Raw genomic sequence first — 23,651 nt, forward strand, 5'->3', positions numbered from 1 at the left:
TATATATATATATATATATTGGTTAAATATATAGTTTTATTTACCTATCTGATTTGCTATTTAGAACTTTTAATAAATTTTTGAAAAATGGTCATTAGTCATCATTTACATGTTAAAAAATTTTATGTGTAAAAAAAAAGTGTAAATAAATAAATACATCAAATTTGTGATTATTTGTCTAATATTTGCTGAAAATTGGTTAAACAGTAATTTCGAAAGTCTAAGTGAGTTAATTTTCTATTTTTTTTTTTGTTTAAATAATCATCAGTTCTATAATTTATAGTTAATTATTATCATTATAAAATCTAGAATATATTATGTAAGTTAATAATTTTTTTTTTTATAATCTACATCACATTCTAGAGCCCAGTTAACTCGTATTTTCACATTTTTAACAGAGACTATATAATTGAATCAATACATATGGTGAAAACTCATGCCGTACTGCCAAATATTTTCTCACATATAAACTGCGGTGATTTGTTTTTTATTTTTTAGTTTTGAAGGAAAAAAACTGTGACTTTTGTGGTTTATTTAATTAGTGAGTCTATTTATGTACCAAAGCAGTCACAGGGTAATATTAAAACATTATAAAGAAAAAAATAGTTTATTATTTGTTGTATTCCCTATCAATACTAATATGTCAGATTGAACTAGAAATGAACGTGAGAGGAACATAACTATTATATTTTCAATAATGTCTCTTGATATTATATTTTGAATAATGTCTCTTGATACTGAGTCATATAAATTTATTTTCACTTCGATAAATACAATGCAAGAGCATTATTAATCTCAAACTCAAGAATATTCGTTACATTTCAAGATTTGACGAATGGCAAACTTATTAAGATTTAAACTAAACCACGTGTTGAAATTTGGTAGCATAATCACATTATTTTTGCGTTTTTGACTAAGTAGAAACAAAAGGTGACGTTAATACTTTTAGGTGAAAAATCAGTGAATATTAGAAAGAAGTTAGTGATAAAGCCAACAAAGAACCTTTTGCCACTGCGTTCAGATTTAGTTCACTTCATTATTTAGTTGTGTATATGCAAAAATTGGGTTTTACTTTCACTTTTAGTTTGTTGATTTGACTAAATTCCAATTTGAGAACCGACACAAGAGAGTCGTTAGTTTTTATTTTGTTTTCATGCTTGACTATATAAAAAACTCAATACCTTCTACTTGGCCAAAAAGACTGACCAAATGTCCTTAATTAATGGTAAAACATAATCCAATTAAAGATAAGACATCGATCAGCTAGCTATTATATATTTTTTCCCAAAGAGAATACTACATATATATATATATATATATATATATATATATATATATATATATATATATATATATATATATATATCACCAGTAGACGAAGCGAGGAATTTCCGTTTGGGGGCTGATAATTACACTATAGTGTTTGAAAAAAAAGCATAATTTGCATCTCTTAAATTTTAGTTAAATGTTATCTTCATACGTTTTGTTTTTTTTTTTTTTGTTTTGTTTTGTTTTTTTAATAAATTGATCAAAGTCATACCGTCAAATCTCTGTTTATTGTTAACTTGATCATTCTTTTTAAGTAATATTTAAATATTCTCTCTTAATCCATTTTGATTGATTTTTTTGAGTTAATTTATGAGATTTGTAAACAACTAGCTTCTTCATAGAGGTGAGCTTAAAATAGTAGCCTAACTATCCACTTATTTAGGTAAATAGTCCATTTTTTTTATCATTCCAGAATTGCACTTCAACTAATACAACTAACCTCTCCGTCATCTCATTCGCGTCACTTTCATTTCATCGGAGCTTCAATTCGGAGAGAACTTCGATTCGGAGAGAGCTTCGATTTGCAGAGCTTCGATTCGCCGAGCTGTTTCTTCGATTCGGATTTGATTGCGCGGCGTTTGTTCTTCAATAATATTTCATTCCTTCGTTCATCAGAGGTCTACACTAATAACAATTCGAGTTTGATTTTCAACTAATACAACTAACCTCTCCGTCATCTCATTCGCGTCACTTTCATTTCATCGGAGCTTCGATTCGGAGAGAGCTTCGATTTGCAGAGCTTCGATTCACCGAGCTGTTTCTTCGATTCGGATTTGATTCCGCGGCGTTTGTTCTTCAATAATCTTTCATTCCTTCGTTCATTAGAGGTCTATACTAATAACAATTCGAGTTTGATTTTCAATTTGCAGAGTTTTCTAGGTTCATCGATTCGCTATTTGAGAATTTAGGTTTTCTTGATTAATAGAAATTTTTTTGGTATTTTTTGTTAATTCCAATTGTTTTCCAGTTATTCATCATCGAATTTGAATCATGGAATCGTATGGCAATTCAGAGATAGGTATTTTGCATTTTCGAATGGTAAATTATGTTTACTATCAAATGCATTTGATTAATGTCTATTTACTCTCATAGTGCTAATTAATAGTCAATTTTTTAGTTAATTTTGTGAATGATAAATACTATAGTTAATATCATTTACCAGATTATGAGTGTTCATTGATGATTAATACTCATAGTTAATATTATTGACCGTGTGTTTTAATATCCTTATTATAATCATGTTTCTGTTTATTTTCTTGTAGCTGACTTTTCCAAAGCTCTTACAATCATTGATGATGTTGATTTTAGTAAGTTTCCATCATCATTTGATTTTGAAGAGGGGTATTTTTTCATGTCGAAGGAGAATACAATCAAGTTCATGCAAATGTTGTCAATTTGCCAAAACTTTGAGTTCAAAGTTGCTAGGTCTTCTACGACTAGCTACAATCTGATTTGCTCCATTAGTTCTTGCAAGTGGATGATGAACGTACGCTGTCTCGTATAAAGATATGGGCTTTTGGATTATCCGCAAATATTCAAACGTGAACACTATTGACCATCGGTTAAATATGGCGTGTAATGATCACCGACAAGCATCATCCTCTCTGATTAGTCAATGCATAAAACCAAATTTGGAGAAAGTATGTGCTGATCACATTACCCCAAAAGATATTATTTCAACAACAAGGGTGGATTATAAAGTTGAGATTTCGTATTACAAGGCAGCGAAATCCCGTCATATGGCCCTTAAAGAGATTAGAGGCTGTCCGAAGGAGGCTTACTCTTTGCTTCCTTAAATTGGGGATATGATGAAGTCAAAGAATCCATGTACCATTTTCTATTTTCCAATATTAGGGATATGTATTTCATTGTTAATAACAGTAAATCTAGCAGTTAATAATATTGAGTACTAATCCATTATAGTTAATCAGATTAACTTATGGATTTACTGTTGGTACATTTAGATTATCATGTCAATTCCAGTTGTGAATTCATGTACTTTTTCATAGCATTCAGAGCATCAATCTCGGGTTGGACCCATCATCTCGGTTGAAAGAACAAATCTAAACACTAAGTTTGGAGGGAGTTTGCTTATTGCTTCGGTAATGGACGGGGACAACCATATCTTCCCGATTGGATACGGCATAGTTGATTCAGAAAACGACTTTTCGTGGGAATGGTTCTTTCTCAAGCTGAAAAAGGTCATAGGCGTGCGTGAATCGGGTCGTATTTGGATAGGTATAAATCGATCGTGAAGGCTATTTCTAGAGTATTTCCAGAAGCTAAAATTGCAGCGTGCATGCAACACCTCTTGAGCAACTTAAAGGTTTATTTTCTTCACCGTGCAATTGAACCCTTTTTCATAAGGTGTGCAAAGGCGTTTACGGTATTCGAGTATGAGAAATATTTGAGTCCATTGAACAAAATTGATCCTCGCATCAAGAAATATTTAGAGGATGCAGATCCAAAGAGATGGTCTCGTTCGCTCTTCCCGGGCAAGCGTTACAACTTGATGACAACCAACATCTCAGAATCTATGAATTCCATATTGAAAGAAGCAAGGGGTTGGCATGTATCAGAATTGATTATTGAGCTCCGAAATATACTCCAAAAATGATTTTATGAGAGCACTGGTTTTGGACATTCTATGACCACATCACTGACTTTTAAATATTTTGAGATTTTGTTGACGAATGAGGACAGTGCTCGCTCTACGTCGGTGAGTTAATCCGCCATGCCTTTGCCTTTGTTTTATTTACACTCGCATTTAAGATCATTCAGAGTAAATTTTATTTACTACAACAGTAAATATTATTTACTATCAGAATAAATAATATTTACTACCAAAATTAAACTATTTTGCATGGTCAATATTATTTACATTCAGAGTAAATAATATTTACCGTTGTAGTAAATAATATTTGCTATATTTTATTTACCTTTTGATTGTTACATAATTTACTATGTTTATTACTTGCAGGTCACGCCCATAAACTTGCACGACCTTCAATGGTCGATAATGTAGTAAACGAAACTGTAAATTTGGTTAATAGAACTAGCAGATGCTTCTATTGGCAGTTGGAATAATCCTCTATCTTTTGTATCGCTATATTACAACAGAGATTATTTTTTGGCGCTTATGCTGGCAGCGTGTACTCAATAGAAGATTGGTCGCGATAGAATGTCCCACCAGAGTTTAAAGACTCAATTTCAGCTTCGAATTTGGACCAAAGGGTAGAAGGCAAAAAAAATAAAATAAAAAAAGAGGTACAAATCAACTTCGGAGGATTTGAAGAAGCTACACTGTGGAAAATGTGGCCGAAGTGGCCACAACAAGCGAACCTGTCTTATGGACTAAATTTTTACACGTAAAGCTTGTACATTAATTTCCAATTATGTCTAATTTTTGCACTTGTTGATTTGGCATTTCATAATCACTAGCCTTTTTCCATTGTATACTTTTGTGGATTTTTGTTTTACATTGGTTGTTATTTTTTGGAAATGGTTAATAAATTTCTATTGTCCAATGTTACAACGAAAATAGTAGCATTTCACAATAACTAAATAGTAAATAGGATTAACTATGTTAGTTAATTTAATTAACTGTAAATACTACTTGGTTAACAAACACAGATCCGCACTGTCAAAGTAAAATGAAAAAGCTCAAATACTAGTTTGATGTCTTTACAAGAATATATAATAACCAGAGTAAAACAAACCAAAAGTAAAATATTCTTCACAGCTCAACAAAAGTATCATAATAAGCAAAATAAAAGTTAAGACTATTTAAGGTTTTTTTTTTCTAATGATCCATATTGTTGATCATTTTACATCTTTTATTAGACTTGCAACGAATGAAGATTAAATGATGGATAATCTACATCATCATCCACAGTAGTCTCATTGTCTTTTTCTTTTTTGTTCTGCCGCGGATCCAAAAGTTGTTGTGTATGGCGTGATTGTTTTGCTGCTCGGTTTTAAAGCTTACTTCTTGTCCATTATTCCCGTGACATTCTCTTCATGGTGTTCGTTTAAGCTCATAGGCGTGGCTTTTACCTTTGTGCGTTTACTTGTCCTTCACGGTTGCTTATCCTCCATTGGCATCGAAATTTCTTGTTGCAAAAACAAATTGTTAGCATAATTGGTATTGAATATTTGACAAAACTGATCTTAAATTTTTATTTACCTGTTCATCGGTGTTCTTCCTCTTTGATCCAACCTCCACATCCTTTGTGCTTTCATTCGCACATTTCCCGTTGTTGCCTTCGTCATTAGTTTTCTATTAAGAATGTCATTTTCACAGTCGTTAAGTCATCATCCGATTTTAATTGAACAAATATGATACAGTTAATCAGATTAACCTTCAAAGTAAATCAGATTAACAAAAAAAATATGGTTACCTTTACACTTTCGGTCACTGCCACTTCATCAATAGTGATCACCACTATGTTTTCATCATCCTTGTTTGCAGTTTCACCACATGTGCTCTCTTTTTCAACAACCTCATGAATTGGTTTGGAAACTATCCCTTTGTTGGCATCGTCAATGCTTTCCTGTGTCAATTAATAGATATTAATAGTTAATCTCATTAACCTTCCAAGTAAATTAGATTAACAGAAGAAAAAAAAAACGATTACCTTTATGTTTTCGGTCGTTGTCACTTCGTCAATAGTGATCCCCACTACCATCATCTTTGGTTGTTGTTTCAACACATGTGCTCTCTTTTTCAACAACCTCAGAAATTGGATTGGAAATTGTCCCTTTGTTGGCATCGTCAACGCTTTCTGTGGGTATAGAAATCGATCTATCCCATTTATTAAAATTAATTAGAATCTTTTTAATTAATTACTTCGTTGAAATTCAATTCAGAAAGTTTTATGGGCCCATCTCGTAACTCAACCCATATAAATTGAACCTCAACCCAAAGGAGAATATTTGCCTTACAACCCAGCCCAACTCGCGTCAATGGGCTCCAGCTCGGAAGCCCAGCCCGTGTTACGAAGCTTCAGCCCGGGAGGAAGGTTCTCATCTCAGCCTGGACGACTCAGTCATCACTTAGCACGGATGAATCGGTCAGCCACTTCGACCTCATCCCAGGTCAATCCGGAAAAGAAGGTTGACTCAGGATTTCTCTTAATGCTGAGCCATGTTCGTGCGCCCTGAAACACTGAAGTTCAAACACGTGTCCTGGAGATCGACGCTGGAGATAAGACGAGCTCAACTATAAATATAGGATTGTATTTGATTTTCGGATCATCTTCTTCAGGCATACCATTCTCAACTTTATCATTCTATTCGAATCTTCTTGTATTTCATTGTTTACAAGTACATTTATTTGTATTTCACGCTGATTATCAATACAACATCTCATTTCGATTATATTCCATATTATTATAGTTATTTCTCAATTTATTACGACGAATTATCGTGATCCACCGAAATATATCCAACATCATATCTTATACATTTACGAAAATAATTGATTGTTATTTGGCCGAAATCGCCATCAACAATTTGGCGCCGTCTGTGGGAAAGCTAGAACGAAAATTCTAACTTCAAAATGTTGAGTTAAAACTCAATCTGAAAGTATGGCTAACGAAATTCAAACGGTTGAGTCCAGTTCTGAGGTCACCTCTGAAATCAAGGCCTTTCTTGAAACTCTGGTCGCTGAAACGACAAAGAATCGAGAGTTCCAGCGATCCACCCGGACTGCGCTGGACACTCTGACAGCTGATCAGGCCGCCCTTAAAGCCGCCTTCGAGGCTGACATGGCAGTGACTATGGCCACTAGGTCGTCTGCTCGGCCCCTTAGAACCTGTAATCGAACTACGTCACGGCTTGATCCCATTCTTTGGGTACGTAGGCAACCTTGATTTCAAGGCTCAGCCCCCATCAAAATTTTAAACACAAAGTTTACAACGCAGCAAACGATGAGTAACAGACTCTTGACACCGCATGGAATTCCCTCAAACGAATCATCAGCCGAGTCATAAACCTTTACAGGATCAAGGACGGACCCTTGACATCCTCGTAGCATCGAGGCTCTCAGTATGATTGGGTAACACTAAGATTAAACGATGTGATCCCATTGAATTACTGTAAATTAATATGGGACAAAAATAAAACACAACGTCTCCCATAGGCATCGAGGCCATCAAAGCATCTGAATACCTCATTAAAGGATCATTCACACGCTCTTGAAAACTATGATACAAAACAATACATTACAAAATAAATCAAGTATATGATCAAGATATATTTCAGTCCGGTAAAAATTGAGCAGCGGGCTGAAATATGGGCATCATACTTCATAAATTCAGTGCGGACAGACGAAGCATAATCAGGACTTTGATTTTCATAACGCATCGTCAGGAAAAGGGTTCAGCTCGGAAAAATGACTTCGAACTGACGCAATTCTCTTCAATACAAGATTCAGCAAGCCCCTATTGAGGAAACCATTATCGGATTAGGATTGATTAGCCAATTCATAATTTATCATATGACCAGACCACAAGAAATGAGCTAAAACACTTAGCAGTTCTCGTACTATTTATAACAGCAAAATTATTCATTGGATCAAGCAAACAAGCGTTGATCGAGTTGAATTCATACAATGAAACATTTCGCTCGACAGGATATTGAGCGAGCTGAAAGGTTCATAGAAAAACACATCTTCAGCGAACTGAAGTACTATACGAATTTGAAGGAATTCCTCAGATATAATGAACTAATCTGGACTATTCCTATTGAACCCCATAAAACAAAGCATACTATCATTCAACTCGGAATTGAGAAACTGTCCAATCTGGCATGATGATAGTTAGAGTAAAAGACTTAGCAAAATTTTGAGAAAGCATAAACATGCATAAAGTCAAATTAAAACTCCGACCCCGGAGTCAAACAAAAGTACAGCTCGATGAAATGACCACGTGGCCGAAATCATCAGAGCTAATAATTATTACAAGAAAAATAATAATAGTCTTGCCCAAAAACAAATGGGCCCATAATTATTAAAAAAAACAATAAATTTGTTATTCCTGAGAAATTCTCGGTTTAATTCAAGTTTAGAGATTTAAAGTGTACTTAATATTTCCATGAATTAAGTATACTTTGGGGGACTAATTGTGGGTATAGAAATCGATCTATCTCATTTATTAAAATCAATTAGAATCTTTTTAATTAATTACTTCGTTGAAATTCAATTCAGAAAGTTTTATGGGCCCAGCTTGTAACTCAGCTCGTATAAATTGAACCTCAACCTAAAGGAGAATATTTGCCTTATAGCCCAGCCCGTCTCGCGTCAATGGGCTCCTGCTCGGAAGCCTAGCCCGTGTTACGAAGCTTCAGCCCGGGAGGAAGGTTCTCATCTCAGCCTGGACGATTCAGTCATCACTCAGCACAGATGAATCGGTCAGCCACTTCGACCTCATCCCAAGTCAATCCGGAAATGAAGGTTAACTCTGGATTTCTCTTAATGACGAGCCATGTTCGTGCGCCCTGAAACACTGAAGTTCAAACACGTGTCCTGGAGATGGACGCTGGAGATAAGACGAGCTCAACTATAAATATAGGATTGTACTTGATTTTCGGATCATCTTCTTCAGGCATACAATTCTCAACTTTATCATTCTATTCGAATCTTCTTGTATTTCATTGTTTATAAGTACATTTATTTTTATTTCACGCTGATTATCAATACAACATCTCATTTCGATTATATTCCATATTATTATAGTTATTTCACAATTTATTACGACGAATTCTCGTGACCCACCGAAATATATCCAACATCATATCTTATACATTTACGAAAATAATTGATTGTTATTTGGCCGTAATCGCTATCAACAACCTCAGAGATTGGATTGACAGGTGTCCCTTTGTTGCCTTCGCTCTCTTTTTCATGTGTCAATTAAACAAAGATTAACAGTCAATCATATTAACCTTCATAACCTTCACAGTTTATACTATTTATAGTAAATATTTATAGTTATCATTACATTTTCTGTTTACGCGGCTCTGTCTTTAGCAATCTCCAATATAATTTGGTCCTGGCTATCATGTATATAATCAGGTTCGAAGTTGTTAACATGATCCGTGTTGTGGCCTCCTAAAGATTGGTCGCTTGCATCATTTTTTGTAAATGATGACATCACCTTAAGAATTTCATCAAGTTGCTTTTTAATGTTAGCAACTTCAACATCAAACTTTTTTTGCCATTTCTTGAGTTGCGTCTTCAACTTCGATTGCCCATTTTCGAGTTTTGCAACCTTGTTTAACAATGTCAAAATTAACATGATTAATATTAACTAGTAAATCTTATTAAATCACTACAATATGAAAAATTAATACGATTAAGAGTTAATCTACACGCCTTGTTCAACAATGTCATGAATGCAACATTGTCACATGCTTCATTTTGTGGAGATGTTGACGGTACCATTTCTCCAACACTTTTGTTTGACGAGTCCTTGCGTACGCTTGAAGAAGGTACATCGTCCAACATGGCACGTTGAGAAAGAAATGGAACCATATATGGTGCATTCCTTTCCATTTCGGTTACAACAATGTCGTCAACAACGAGCTGTCAACAAATAACTAAAAAAATAGGTTTTTCAAATTGATATTGTAACATCAAATAAAATTAACTGTTATGGTAATAAATATTTACCTCACTATTTTCAAATACATCATCTACAAGCGCTTTGGTGTTGAATATGTCGTGGTACAAAAATTGTCAGCGAAGGACACGTGGAGTTGCCATTGGATCACGACAGGTTCCATACTTATTTTGTTCAAGCGTTGGCATGATTTCATATGCCCATGCAACTATAGCGTGCGAGAATCCATGCACAGCATATCCCGTGGTGATATTATGAAGTGAATCCCCGTTATTTGTGATCGACTCCAACAGCTTCTCGTAGCTCATTCTGCCCTAAGGATAGTTGTCGAATGTATCAGAGTTATTAGCTATATCAAGGTGCCTCATGTTGATGCTACTCTTTTCTTGCTTCAGCAACAAGATTGTCTCCAAGAATACCAATTTTGCCAACATCACTTTCTCCTCGTTTGTTGCATTCTTGGCTCCTAATAAGAAGCTGACCAATTCAAGGTTAGCCATCTTTTTCATCTTCTTGAAAAATTTATTGGCAAACTTTCCTCTAGGAGTATACTTTCTTGAGCCGTTGTGTTTTTTGAGTTCGTCGCTAGTGAATTCTCGACAATTCAGTCCAATCATTAGAGGAAATTCCACTATTCCGAATTTGGCGACTTTGTTGTTGATTTTGAACCAAGACTCGCTCTTAACCACCTTGCTGTCAAGCTTCTTAATGTTGTCAATGGTGCCCACAAGAAGAGTAGTAGTCTTTACTTATGTACATTTGATGTAATAAAGTCTCACGAAGACTCTTGCTTGTAACTGCTGAATCATTAATAAAAGTTGAAACGTTCATTCATTCTTACTTGTCTGTTTGAAGCTTTATGATAAACTATAGTCTTTAGTCCTTAAACAAACCTAACAACATATGGACAGACAGATGTAGATTTGTATGAACAAACTCTTCATGGTTTGCTTAAAACAATATATTCGCAATCTAAGGATCAAAGGACTATTGATCCCAGTACGATTGTTAGGAGAATCTACGATGTCTGGTTATGAGACATTGAGAGTTGGAGACTCTATAGTTCTTCTAGGTATGTTCTGAAGGTACTGAATTGACCAGTGCACTTCTAGAGACAGAATAAGAATAGACCATTTGACCTCTTATGTGTCTAAATCACTACGTATGAATTGCATCATGTTTACCTCAATCCTAAAATGAGAAATGTCATTTCATAGCTTACGTATTCTCATTTGAGAAAGTCAGAGTTTGGATTCACTATGTGATTCTGAACATGACCTATTGGTGAAGTACTAAGTTATGAAGATGTCATGAGTAACTTTGTGAAGATCTCATAGATATGAAATTCATGTACAAGATTGCTGAAATGCAATGTATATCACCTCATGCTTTGTTCCTTGGAATAAGAATAAATGAACTGGCTAGTGTCCAAATTGAGTCATGACTCTTTTGGATGAATCAACGTGACTTGTTAGCTCATCATCAATACATTGTTTCTAACTTATTCACAAGCGACAAAGGAGTTGATGAAATAACAGCTAAAAGGGTAAAATGGTAATTTTGTAAATCCCGACTAGCTGATGATATTCATGAAGAGTAAACATAGATAATATTCAGTGGATCCACTCATCACAATAAAGTTGAATTCTTGAGTAGAAAATAAATTCATTTGAACCGAGAGATTCTCAGTGTCAACTCTTTAGTGGAGTCAGTTGATATTAAGCTAAGCTTGGAAAAGGTTTGTGAACTTTTGAGTCCAAGTATGTTAGCTTAAGCTTTGTTCATTTGGATCCATGAGGTCACTACACGTCACATCGAGTAGGATTAGTTAAACTAGAAGCTAAGTCAAAACAAGAACTAGACAAGTTTTACGAAAATTGTCTAAAGGGTGTTTTTGTCCTTTTGGACATAGGACGAAATAAATGTCAATAATGCTTTTGACATTGTCATATGATGAAAAATGAAATATATCACTCGGCCATAATGAGATTTTTGGGCATTGAGGATTAATTTCATTTCATGGAATTTTACTTGAAAATTCTTAATGGGCTTTTCTTATGTTGTCATGTACAAGTGAAGAAACATCTAGAAGCTCCTTCTAGAAGCATTTCACACGTCCAACCCAAGGAGGAAAAGATAGATTATTTTGTGCATTGATGTATGAAGATACTTGCCAAAAGAAAAAGAGGAAACAAATTTCCTATACAAGGAAGTATGATGGGCGGCCAACTAAGGAGAAAACAAAAGAGGAAACAAATCAAAGGGCTTCTAGAAGCTCTTCGTGGCCGTGTGACATAAGAGGAAGAGGGGCAATATTTCTCATGAATATGTGATATTCTACAGAAGAGGAAACTACCTTTTTGAAGGTAATCCTTCTCCTATAAATAGAGCCCTCATTCTCATTGTTTCCCATCCCACAATTTTAGAGATTGAGAGCTTCTCCCTCTAGCTTGTGGCCGCCCACTTCTCTCTCTCTAACAATTTTCGTTTTTGTTTTGGCACCTAGGTCCACATTTGACCTAGCGTTTGTTTTAGCTCTTCGACTCTAAGACTTGTTCTCGAGTCACTGTGTTTAAAAGTGCTCACACACTTATTCCTTCTTACCTCGAGTGATTTATGTGATAGAAACTTTCGTGGTTACTCGAGTTCCCGAAGAACGAAGAAAGACGAGCTGTGTGGGGCGACGAGCGATTCAACCTCCACCACTTCATAAAAGTTAGTAAACCTGTAATCGCTTTTAGTAGTTTTAATAATAACATGTGCTTGCTCTTTGTCTAGGTTGGTAAAATCGTTTTACTTTTTTATTTTCCGCCGCTTGCTAGAAGCATTAAATCTTTTCTTAACCCTAGATCAATTCCAACACTTAACATTGTAAACATCATTGATACATTGCCGAATCATCAATTGGTGTACTATCCTTGATGAATACGTATAGTACTTTTTGTTAGCTTCCTTGGAGAATTCACGAACTGTCATTAAATGATCAAATACGCTGTCCCCAAACACCTCTAGTTGCTGATCGTTTAGTGCTTCGAAGATATAACCGGTATCTTCCAACTTCGTATGGTTGAAAATTTTTGTGCTTGGATCCCACCATTTTCATCCAACACATATTCCAATCCCTGCATATATAAAAAACAACATTCACATATTAACACATAAAAAAGAGACAGTAAATCACATAGTTAACAATTTTAATCAGACAGTAAATCAAAGATTAACACGTTAACAATTTTGATCATCGCATCAAAATTGATAGTCAATCAGTAAAAACAACATTCACATATTAACACATAACAAGAGACATCAAATCACAGAGTTAACGGTTTTGATGAGACAGTAAATCAAAGATTAACACATATTAACACGTTTACAGTCTTGATCATCGCATCAAAATTGATAGTAAATAAGATTAAGTTAAAATTAACACTTAGTCAATCAGTTCATCCTAAATTCAAATTCAAAGTTAATTCACGTTAATAGTTAATTCAAACAATAAATAGGATTAACACAAAATACCATTCCGATTTACAATTGTTCAATTAGTAAATAGGATTTACTAAACATTTTCGATATGTCAGAGGGCGGAGACGATTCTACAAAATATACTCCAAGGTTAATCAGACGGTAAATAGTATTAGCTACATATTTCCCGAGAAAAAGAGGCCGGAGACGACTTCTACGATTTTGATAATTGGATTATAGGGTATATCTAACACTAAATGATATTAACTCAATGTTTTCGCCGTATCGGAGGGCGGCAACAATTTTTAAAGTTCCGACACTGTATTACAGGGTTAATCGAATAGTTAATAGGAATATCTTACCATTTTCGTCGTATCGGAGGTCGGAGACGATTTCTAGGGCTTCGGAAGTGGTTGAATCAGAGAATCGCTGGCCGAAGAGGCTGCCGAAGAGATTTTTGTTAGGGTTTCGTTTCGAGAAGGTTTGAATCGTATTTTGAATATCTGATGGTTGGAGAATTGTGTGCGGGATTTAACCAGGGGCAATATATGAATATGTTATTGTTTATAAGTGGATTTGGCAAGTTACCAAATTTAATTGATAGCTGGACTAAAATTTTAAAGGAGGTGCCCAATTTGAGTTAGATGGTTAGCTCGTCCTTAATTTATCAAAATTAGCATAATAAAAATATACATTATCACAGTTGTTCTTAATTTATTTATAAATAACATGTTTGTTGATTTTGATTCGTTAATATTTACCTAAACGAGTATATAAAAATTAGATATAATCATTATATTTTATTTTTATAAAAGTTGCCAAAGATAACGGGTATGAAACACAATACAAACACAACACAATTTAACCTATAAAAAAAAAAAAAAAAAAAAAAAATAGGTCAGAGGCAGTAGTTGTATATATCACCATGATGTACCAAAGTCTATTACTATACACATATTACTTACTAAAAATGAATACACAAGCCAATACTCAAATAAAGGGGATACAAATGATAAAATGATCACGGGGCCTGATATGAGAAAACTCATACACACTTGGACCAAATAGAAAAAAAATAGTAAGAAAATTAGATGTATTGTAAAAAATTTATATCCCTTACTGGACCCACCAGTTTATTGTTTATTATTGCATCTCTAGCATTTACCACAATAGAAAATAAAATAACAAAAAAAAAAAGTATTTGCATCCCATGCGAGAGAGAGAGAGAGAGAGAGAGAGAGAGAGAGAGAGAGAGAGAGAGAGAGACAGAGAGAGAGAGAGAGAGTATGTGCGTGTCAACGAAATTAAACTGAGAAAAGAATAGCTATTTGGAAGTGTAATAGGGTTGATTACATTTTTGTTCAATTAACTTAAACTAGGACGTTTAAATGGGAAGGGGAAAAAAGCATAACGAAGAAGCACAAATAAACCCATCTCAGAATCAGTACCATGACCATTTTTCTGAATGCCTATACTCTTTACAAAAGCAATAATAAAAAAATACTTTTCTTTAATTGGGGGTTTTATAATATGCGCCAATATCGAGATGGAAAAATGAAGATCAAATCAAATATCAAAAGGTTTTTCCGTGATCCAGTTTATAATATCTCTAACACACTTAATAATATAATTATATAGGGCATAATTAATTGCTAAAACCCGTGCTTCATTATATCACCGATGTAAGAGTTCATTAACGACTCATCAAATGTAAGTAGTTGTGTATGTACATACCATATTTAAGCAAATTTTGTAAGTTTAATTCTACAAAACGAACCAAATCAAATAAGTATAGCTTAAATATTTCTCTATGTGACGCCGCACAGATCACACGACCATGTCCCGATTGATGTCCTCGGTTTTTAAACCAATGATTGGTCACATCGCTCGATGCTCCAGTTCTCTGCAAATCTGGTTTGTTCTTCAAGTCCTTTTGGCCGGAAGTTTCAAGGCAAGGCTGTTGCAACTGCGCTTTCATCTCCAGACCATTCATAACGGATTGCTCACCATCAGTGTCTTCGTCATGAAGGTGAGAGTAATCGCAGACAACCTCGCCGCCACCAGTCAAATCATCTCTGGCGATCAACTCCTACTCTACATTCTTGGTGGATTGTGTTGAACACAACTCTTTTGTGGGAAACACGAATACTTTTATTAAGACCACTCAAGAAGAATTTACAAGACTAAGTGTTTAGACACTCACACTACAAGACACCTTTTGTGGATACTCTTTAGGAGACTACTACTCTTTTTGAATTTTTGGATGCTAGACTTCGTGGGGGTAGATGGGTAGTTATAGTAGAGGCCAAACAATGTAGACCACACATTTTTCATCTTCTAGATAATTCCTAAAATGTCTAGATATCTAAAACATTCTACACAATTCTAACACTTCTACACTTATCTAAGAAACTTCTAGATGATGGACTTATTCTCCAAGTGGGCTTATTAGTCTTCTTGACAATTGGGCTTTCACAATTGTTGGGCTTTAGAAATTCTATTGGGCTAGTGTTGATCCTTTAACACTCCCCCTCAATACTAGCCCTCATTTGCCGTACCATGTTGAGCTGGCTTCGAAAGTTCTCGCATTTTCCAGTACTTAGCCCTTTTCTGAACAAGTCTGCCACTTGGTCATCCGTCTTGATCTCGTGCATCTCGATCTCTTCCTTCAGAAATTTTTCTCTGATGAAATGGTAGTGCACCTCCACATGCTTTGTTCTAGCATGAAACACCGGATTTTCTGCAAGGCGAACCGCAGATTGGTTGTCGCAGTGAAGTGGGACCGCATAGTCAACTTTCTGGTGCAAATCCTCCATTAAGAGTATTAGCCACGTACTCTCTTGAGCTGCTGCGGCCGCAACTCTGTGCTCTCTTCTGTTGTGGACAATGACACAGTGGGTTGGCATTTGCTGCACCAAGAAATTGTTCTCGATCCGAGTCTAAACACATACCCAGTGGTTGATCTTCGGGTATCGTGGTCTCCTGAATAGTCAGCATCGCAATATCTGACTAGCTTGCAATCTTCGCCTCTTTTGTACAAAAGACCGTAGTCACTTGTATCCTTTACATATCTTAGGATCCGTCGAGCCGCATCCAAGTGAGGCTTCTTCGGACTTTGCATGTACCGACTCACTACCCCAAATGCATAAGAAATGTCATGCCGAGTTAAAGTTAAGTAGATAAGACTACCTACTAGTTGTCGATACATCGTTCCGTCGTCCAACTCTCTACCTTCATTTGCACAAATTTTGGAATTTGGCTCCATCGGTGACGAGACTGGCTTGTACTCCAACATGCCGAACTTCTGAAGTATATCTCTTGTGTACTTTTGTTGGCAGAGAAACAAGCCTTCGTTTGTACGATCAACTTCTAGCCCCAAGAAGTGTTTAAGCTCTCCTAGCTCTTTCATTTGGAAGCGAATTAATAGATTTTCTCTCTTCTGTTGGATTTCTCGTATGTCGTCCCCAGTGATGATCAAGTCGTCTACATAGACCAACACAATCGCCAATTTTCCTTTTCTCTCTTTGGTAAACAAGCTTGAGTCCGCATGTGCAACTGAATAACCACTTCGAGTGAGAAATTCAGCAATCTTTCCATACCAGGCTCTTAGTGCTTGCTTCAACCCATAAAGAGCGTTCCCTAGCTTGCACACATAATTAGGATTAGTTGCATCCTCGAATCCCTTTGGTTGGTTCATGTAGATCTCTTGGCCCAACTCTCCGTGCAAGAACGCATTCTTCACATCCATCTACCACACTTTATAATCTTTACTTTTCGCGAGTGCTAGTAGGACCCGTACAGTAGTGATCCTCGCCATTGGATTAAACGTTTCATCATAGTCTAGTCCATATTGTTGAGAGAATCCTCGAGCTACTAGGCGAGCCTTGTATCTCTCAATTGATCCATCAGTGCGACGCTTAATTTTGTAAACCCACTTGCAGGAAATAGGTTTGATATATCTTGGCCTTGGCACTAGCTCCCAAGTCTGGCTTTGATCCAAGGCTGTGATTTCTTCTTCCATCGCCTTCTGCCAAGCTAAATTTTGTGAAGCTTCTTCATATGTCTCTAGCCCTTTGACACCTTTTTCTAGAATTGCTGCATTGGCGTACTTGGGATTTGGTTTCTGGATTCTTCCCGTCCGTCTGAGTTGGGGAAGCGGCATTTGTGGGAGCATTCTGCACTTTTGGTAAGTGTACAACCCGACTTTGGTTGTAGATGTGTCGTTTAAGTACCGTTACGATGCACTAGCTAGAGTCACTTATGATGGTCACAGTGAGACTTGATCTAAATCCTGAAGTGATCATGACTTCTAGTTCATATCGCCGGGTTCTTTGACTCATTTCGTTAAAGGCTACTGAGACGCTGATTAAACTTATATCTTGGGAATTCATAATATGATCTGAGAAGAAAATGGTTGACAGATACAAAATCCACTTTTCCTGAAAGAAGGTTAATGTTCACTTACCTAAGGGTTGATTCTAGAATCGATAGATTGCTAGCACTTTCGAAGTGAGTAATGTTGGCAAAATCTTTCGCTGGGGAAGCAACGGTGCTTAGGGTATATATGTATCAAGAAATGTATAAAGAAATAATTGACCTTTCTCGATACGGGTTGAATATGGAGGATCTTGATCACGAACTGACTAGATCAGTGGACACTCGTCACGATGAGTAAATATAATTCTAGTATAAAGGAGGGTTCAGTCTTGGCTTACATGGTGGAGTATTTGACCAAGATTAGACGAATCGATGGAAAAAGAGAAAAGATTTTTTCGTCTTTTTCATCGGATTTGTAAAGCTTCTATTACTAGATCCATAGTCCCCGATTTGGCTTCAATAAAGCTGAATAAGAACTCTCTGGTAATAATGAATATCATTATTACAATCTTACAACTGTAAATTGCGGCATTCATTCAGAAATTTATCTATTTTTCGAATTAAATATTTATTGTGGAATTAATTATTTATTGTTGGATCAAGTAAATAATTAATTGAATTTTAAGGTGGGTCTTATGGACACTGTAAAATTCAAAATTTCTTGGCCCAGTACCTGTCAACATGGGCACCTACTTTGCGTAGAAAATACGCAATATTCTCTCTTTAATTAGTTGATAGATTTGTGGAAAAGAAATCAGGTAACTAATTAAATAAGAGAGAGAATAATAATGGTTGAGATATTCTATTTCCATTAAATAAGGAAATAAGATATTTTTTGATGCTGATTTCGGGATCGTCAACAATCACAAATATTTATACAATATATTTGTTTTATTTAATAATAGGTCTCAGAAGACTTCGTATAAGAAACAGAAATGAAATCCCAATTTAATTAAAGAGAAATATTAATACGAAATATAGAAGGAATAAGCTTCATTAATAATAAACGTTTACTGTTGGGCGAAGTGTCGAGGTCAAGAGGGCGAACTCAACAAAGAGTACAGAATTCGAATATAGATATTAAAGATTGAATCGAAGCTTGTACGTGCGTGAAAATGAATACAACACTCTTTATTTATAGGTAAAGAAGGGATCATCTCTTGGACACGTATTAATTAGCTCGTCCTCGCGACGTCGGAGGTTGGTCAATTCTCAGATCCTGTCTTCTCGGTGAGGTTTCAGCTTGACCACGACTTCGCCACTTGACTGGTTCAATGCGGGCGATCTGTTCTCTTCGGCGACCTGGGCTTGGGCTTCTTGCTCAGAGCTGGGCTGAATCATTTATTAGGCTTTGGCCGAACCAAGGCCCAATAAATAATAAATATGTTTTAAAAAATTTTATACCCTCACAATTAGCCCCCAAATATTTCCAAAATATTCCAAATATTTTGAAAATATTTACCGCGGAGAATTCAAACTACCTCAAATTTAAGGAGGGAAATTAAATATTTTTTTGACACGTGGCATCACGTGGAGACGCGTTTCTTAACACGTGGTGTGACATGATTGTATTTCAGAAGTCGGAGTCAAAGATTCGCGAGCGTCTGTTGATATCTTTGAGGATATCAAGAGAATATTTTCGATTCGATCTGATTTTATTCGAAATCATTAGATATTTGCGGAATTCGGTTAAACACAAAAAGTGTATAATTAAGCGCGCCAAAGAGTCACTTCCTTTCATTTATATTCTCGTCATTTGCTAATAAAAAGGTAACTTTTTTTTTCTCATCTACTTCGAACTCGAGTTCTCTCTCTAAGTTCTTTGAATTTGTTTAGACTTCAGCTATTTTTCGCTCTCAGTTCGACTAGCGAACACACACAAGTTCATACCTGTAAACACTTCGTCTTTTAAAACTTTAGGATTAGATGTCGGAGTCAGGAGTTCGTCCGTCGTGGTCTCAACCCTTAGGAAACGAAGACATCCTTTTACCTTCGGCCGTAACCTCTATTGATTTAAGGGGGATTCGTGATGAATACAAAAAATCTTAGGAAATCAAAACCCTTCTTCCCCCTCCCGGAGCCACTGCTGACACCATCGTAGATGGCTTCTGTTGTATATACGATATTTGGTTAGAGAAGTGCGGGCTAAGATTTCCTATTCATCCTCTTTTGTTCGACTTCGTCGAGGCACTCGGGTTGACCCTACCTCAGATGTGTCTGAACTTCGTCAGAATGGTGCTGGGTCTAATACTTATGGCCCACGAACAAAATGTCGAACTCACATTGATGGATTTAGTCCGTCTTTGTGTTGTCAAGGCGAACTCGAAACACGATCCGAAGTGTTTCTATCTTTCGAAGGCCGCAAGCAAGGGAGTGATCTCGGGCCTTCCTTCGAAAGACAAATACTAGAGAAGGCGATATTTTTACTTCACTGTCAATGAGCCTGGATCCCGTCGGAAGGGACGAAGAGAAGCCCAACCTTGAAGCCCCCGCGGCCGTAATGGCTCGTGCCGCGGGCGTAATGGCTCGTACTGACAAGGGCAAGGCGGCTGCTGAAGGAAGCAGGGCCTCCTCGAAGTCGAGTTCTGGGGGCCGAGCTGACTCCGCCCCGTCTGCATCCCGGAAGAAGAAGAATATCGTCAACTTCCACTACGCGCAGGATCACATGCTGTGCATGTGACGATATTTATTCTTCGGCGGGGTTCCTCCGTCAGCTGAAATGCCCAGACATGGGCCACCCTAAGGTACCCGAGCTCACCGAGGCGGAATGGTAAAGGATGATGGCTTCGGCCATCACCGAGGTAAGTATCTTTTTCGTATATTATTGTTAAGTAATCGATCTATTTTACTTGGTGAAATTTTAAGCTTTTGAATTATCTAGTAGCCGAGCTGATAAGAATTTCATTGTGTTTCAGCTTTCTACCCAGCGGAACCGGGGTGTGTTTCGTTATGAGAAACGCATCCATGATGCTAAGGCCGAGCGGGATCAACTGGCCGAGGTTCAGCAAGGGACGGAGTCCCTCAAGGAGATGAACGACAAGTTTGTCATCTTTCAAGACGACCTCTTCGCCAAGGACGCTCTCTTGGAGGGGTAGAACTATAAGATTGAACGCCTCGTCGGCAAAGTTAAATTCTTATCCATTTACCTCGATGATAAAGAGAAGAAGATTAAGGGGTGAACAGCTCGTTCTGATGGCCTCCAAAGCGAGAAGGAGAAGCTGGCGGTCGATCTGGCGGCTCGGGACAAAGAGCTGAAAGATGCTCTGGAGGAGCTCGCCCGGACGAAGAGGGCGGCAAAGGCGGATCAGGACTGGGCTGTTCACGCGGCGAAGAAGGCAACTTCGCTGAAATATCGGGAGCAGATACTTAATTATCGGGTGCAAATGGAGAAGACGGACGAGGCTGTCCTTGTCTTGAAAAATCTCGAACAGTGTCAGGGCAACAAGGAACTGATCTCGGAGGCCATGAAGGGCGAGATCTCAGACTGGGTTGGCGAAATGAAAGACACCGAGGATGATATCGCCCAGTATGAGGCCGATTACGCGGTCATCGCCGTTCCCGAGGTTGAGGACATCCCCTTCACTCTGTATTCGGACCGATCTCCTGCCGACGCCCTCGTGACCGAAGTAGAGGCCACAGTCATCGATGAGCATGGTTTGATGCTCGATCGTACTGACGAGGTTCTCAACTCGATCCCGGAGGGGAACGAAGACGTGGCGGCATTCACTCATACTCCGGAGCGGCATTCAAGCCTGAGCCCTTCTTCGTTCGCCAGCAAGGAGTCCATCATTTTTTTTTGTTTTGCTTCGAAGTTATTATTATTATTTGTCTTTAGGGCCCGTTTGTTTTTGGGCGAAGTTTTTATTTCTTTTGAGATAATTATAGGGGGCATCGGTACCCCTATTTTATTTGGATTATTATTATTATTTTATGCAATTAATTTCTAAATTTTTGCAAAGTCTTTTAGCTCGCCCAATTCTTCTATGAATGCATGAATGTTTATATATCTTGTCTAAGTCACTTAGGTCGTCCAACCGGTCTGAGAATTTTCACTTAGTATTATTTTGTTGAAATTTTAAATAATTGAGACTTGCAAAATCAGTTAAGTCTTTTAGATCACCGAGGACTGATCCAAAATGTTTCACTTAAGATTTTATGCCGAAGTCGTATGAGCATTTTTAACGAATTCGCTAAATCTTTTAGATCGTCGGGGATCTAAACTGTTTCCCTTAGGCCGATGTCTTATAATGGCTTAATTGTTTGTTCAAAATCTGTAAAGTCTTTCGGATCACCGGTGATCAGAAATGTTTCCTTTAAGATTTAAAGCCGAAGTAAACAAATGAATTTTTTCAAGATTTTGCTAAGTCTTTTAGATCGTAAGAGATCTAAAAAGTTTCCCTTAAGACTATTGGGCGAGGTGGAACTTGTCTGAATGCGGCCTCTAATTCAGGTGTTTTAAAGAAATGACGCTGTGAGATGTCGAATCTTACCACAGGCGTCGTGAGGTATTTGCACTGCTGGCTTAGTCCGAGGTCGGGACTGTTGGCCGAGGTGCGAGCTCCGGAGCTCCGATTATTTATTTATTTATTTCCTTTTGCCGTTTTACTCGTCAAAAGGAGGGTTAGAATTTATAAGAGGTTGGGGAAGCCTTTATAAAGAAAGGCTGCCCACGTACCCTTATGTAGGGATCAAGTCTGACGTAGTTCAATTCTTACTGGGTTAGCAGTAGTGCTTTTTTAAGTTTATCATGTTCCATGATCTCAAAACGGGGACTCCATTGAGCGTTTCGAGTTCATAGACCCCAGGGTTTGCTACTTTGGTGACCCTACAGGGGTCTTCCCAGTTTGCACCAAGTTTTTTGGCGTTTGCCTCGGCAGTGTTTTGGAATATTTTTCGGAGAACTAGGTCTTCTACCTCGAACTTTCTTGGATTGACGTTCTTGTTATAGAACCCAGCAATAGACTGTTTGTATTGGGATAGTCGTGTTAACGCTAGCTCCCGTTTTTCATCTATGAAATCCAATGCGTCACATAGTGACTACTCATTCTTTAGTTAATCTTCATGGGCGTGCATCACTCTAAGAGTCTGCACTTGGTGTTTGATTGGGATGACTGACTCGACTCCATGTGTTAGGAAAAATGGGTTTCCCCGGTCGGCCTCTATGGGCTAGTCCTATGGGCCTAGAGCACGCCTGGTAGCTCCTTCGCCCATCGTCCCTTCTTAGCCGTCAGTCTTTTCTTGATGGAGTTCACGATGGTCTTGTTTGCTACTTCAGCATGTCCGTTTCCCTGAGGATACTGTGGTGTTGACATCCTCAGTTCAACATTGTTGTTGTAGCAAAATTTCCTTAGTCCTTTAGATATAAATTGTGAGCCGTTGTCCGCCACGATTTCGTGAGGCGTCCCATGCCGACAAATTATGTTTTGCCAGATGAGGGCATCCACGTCAACGTCTTTTACTAAGACGAAGGCGCATGCTTCCACCCATTTGGAAAAATAATCTGTCAAGATTAAGAAGAATCTTAGTTCGCCTAGGGCGACTTGCATTGGTCCCACAATGTCCATAGACCACTTCATGAATGGGTATGGAGCCGAAATGGAGGACAGCTCTTCTGCGGGTCATTTTATGTTAGGGGCGTGTCGTTGGTACCGGTCACAATGACACGAATGTGCCTCGAATCAGCTATCATTGTGGGCCAGAAATAGGCATGTCGTTTTATTTTTATAGCGAGTGCTATTCCACCCGCATGGTTTCCGCATTCCCCCTCGTGTACATCTTCAAGGATTCGTTTAGACTCGGCCAATCCGACGCATCCGAGGTATGGTCTTGCGAAGCTTCTTTTTGAACAAACTTCCGCTT

The 23,651-nt window shown here is 37.3% G+C and overlaps 1 protein-coding gene across 1 annotated transcript; it reads right to left on the minus strand.

Moving 5' to 3' along the window:
• Positions 1 to 22,511: 22,511 nt before the first annotated feature.
• Positions 22,512 to 23,338, minus strand: LOC149401766 (uncharacterized). Its single transcript, XM_089610882.1, has 2 exons — positions 22,984 to 23,338; positions 22,512 to 22,801 (listed from the first exon to the last, which is right to left on the minus strand). Exons 1-2 carry the CDS (start codon positions 23,336 to 23,338, stop codon positions 22,512 to 22,514), a joined length of 645 nt encoding a protein of 214 aa, XP_089467008.1.
• Positions 23,339 to 23,651: the final 313 nt, after the last annotated feature.

This window comes from Urtica dioica, chromosome 4, assembly GCF_054948205.1.
Source record: "Urtica dioica subsp. dioica isolate 48M chromosome 4, U.dioica_male_clone48M_v1_H2, whole genome shotgun sequence".
NCBI lineage: Eukaryota > Viridiplantae > Streptophyta > Magnoliopsida > Rosales > Urticaceae > Urtica > Urtica dioica.

Excerpts from the sequence above, each read along its gene's own strand:
- LOC149401766 (XM_089610882.1), bottom strand. The coding sequence starts at position 23,338 with ATGCAAGTCGCCCTAGGCGAACTAAGATTCTTCTTAATCTTGACAGAT. Across the intron at positions 22,802-22,983 it reads ATGGGCGAAGGAGCTACCAG|ATGAAAAACGGGAGCTAGCG; the intron begins GCGTGCTCTAGG and ends TGGATTTCATAG.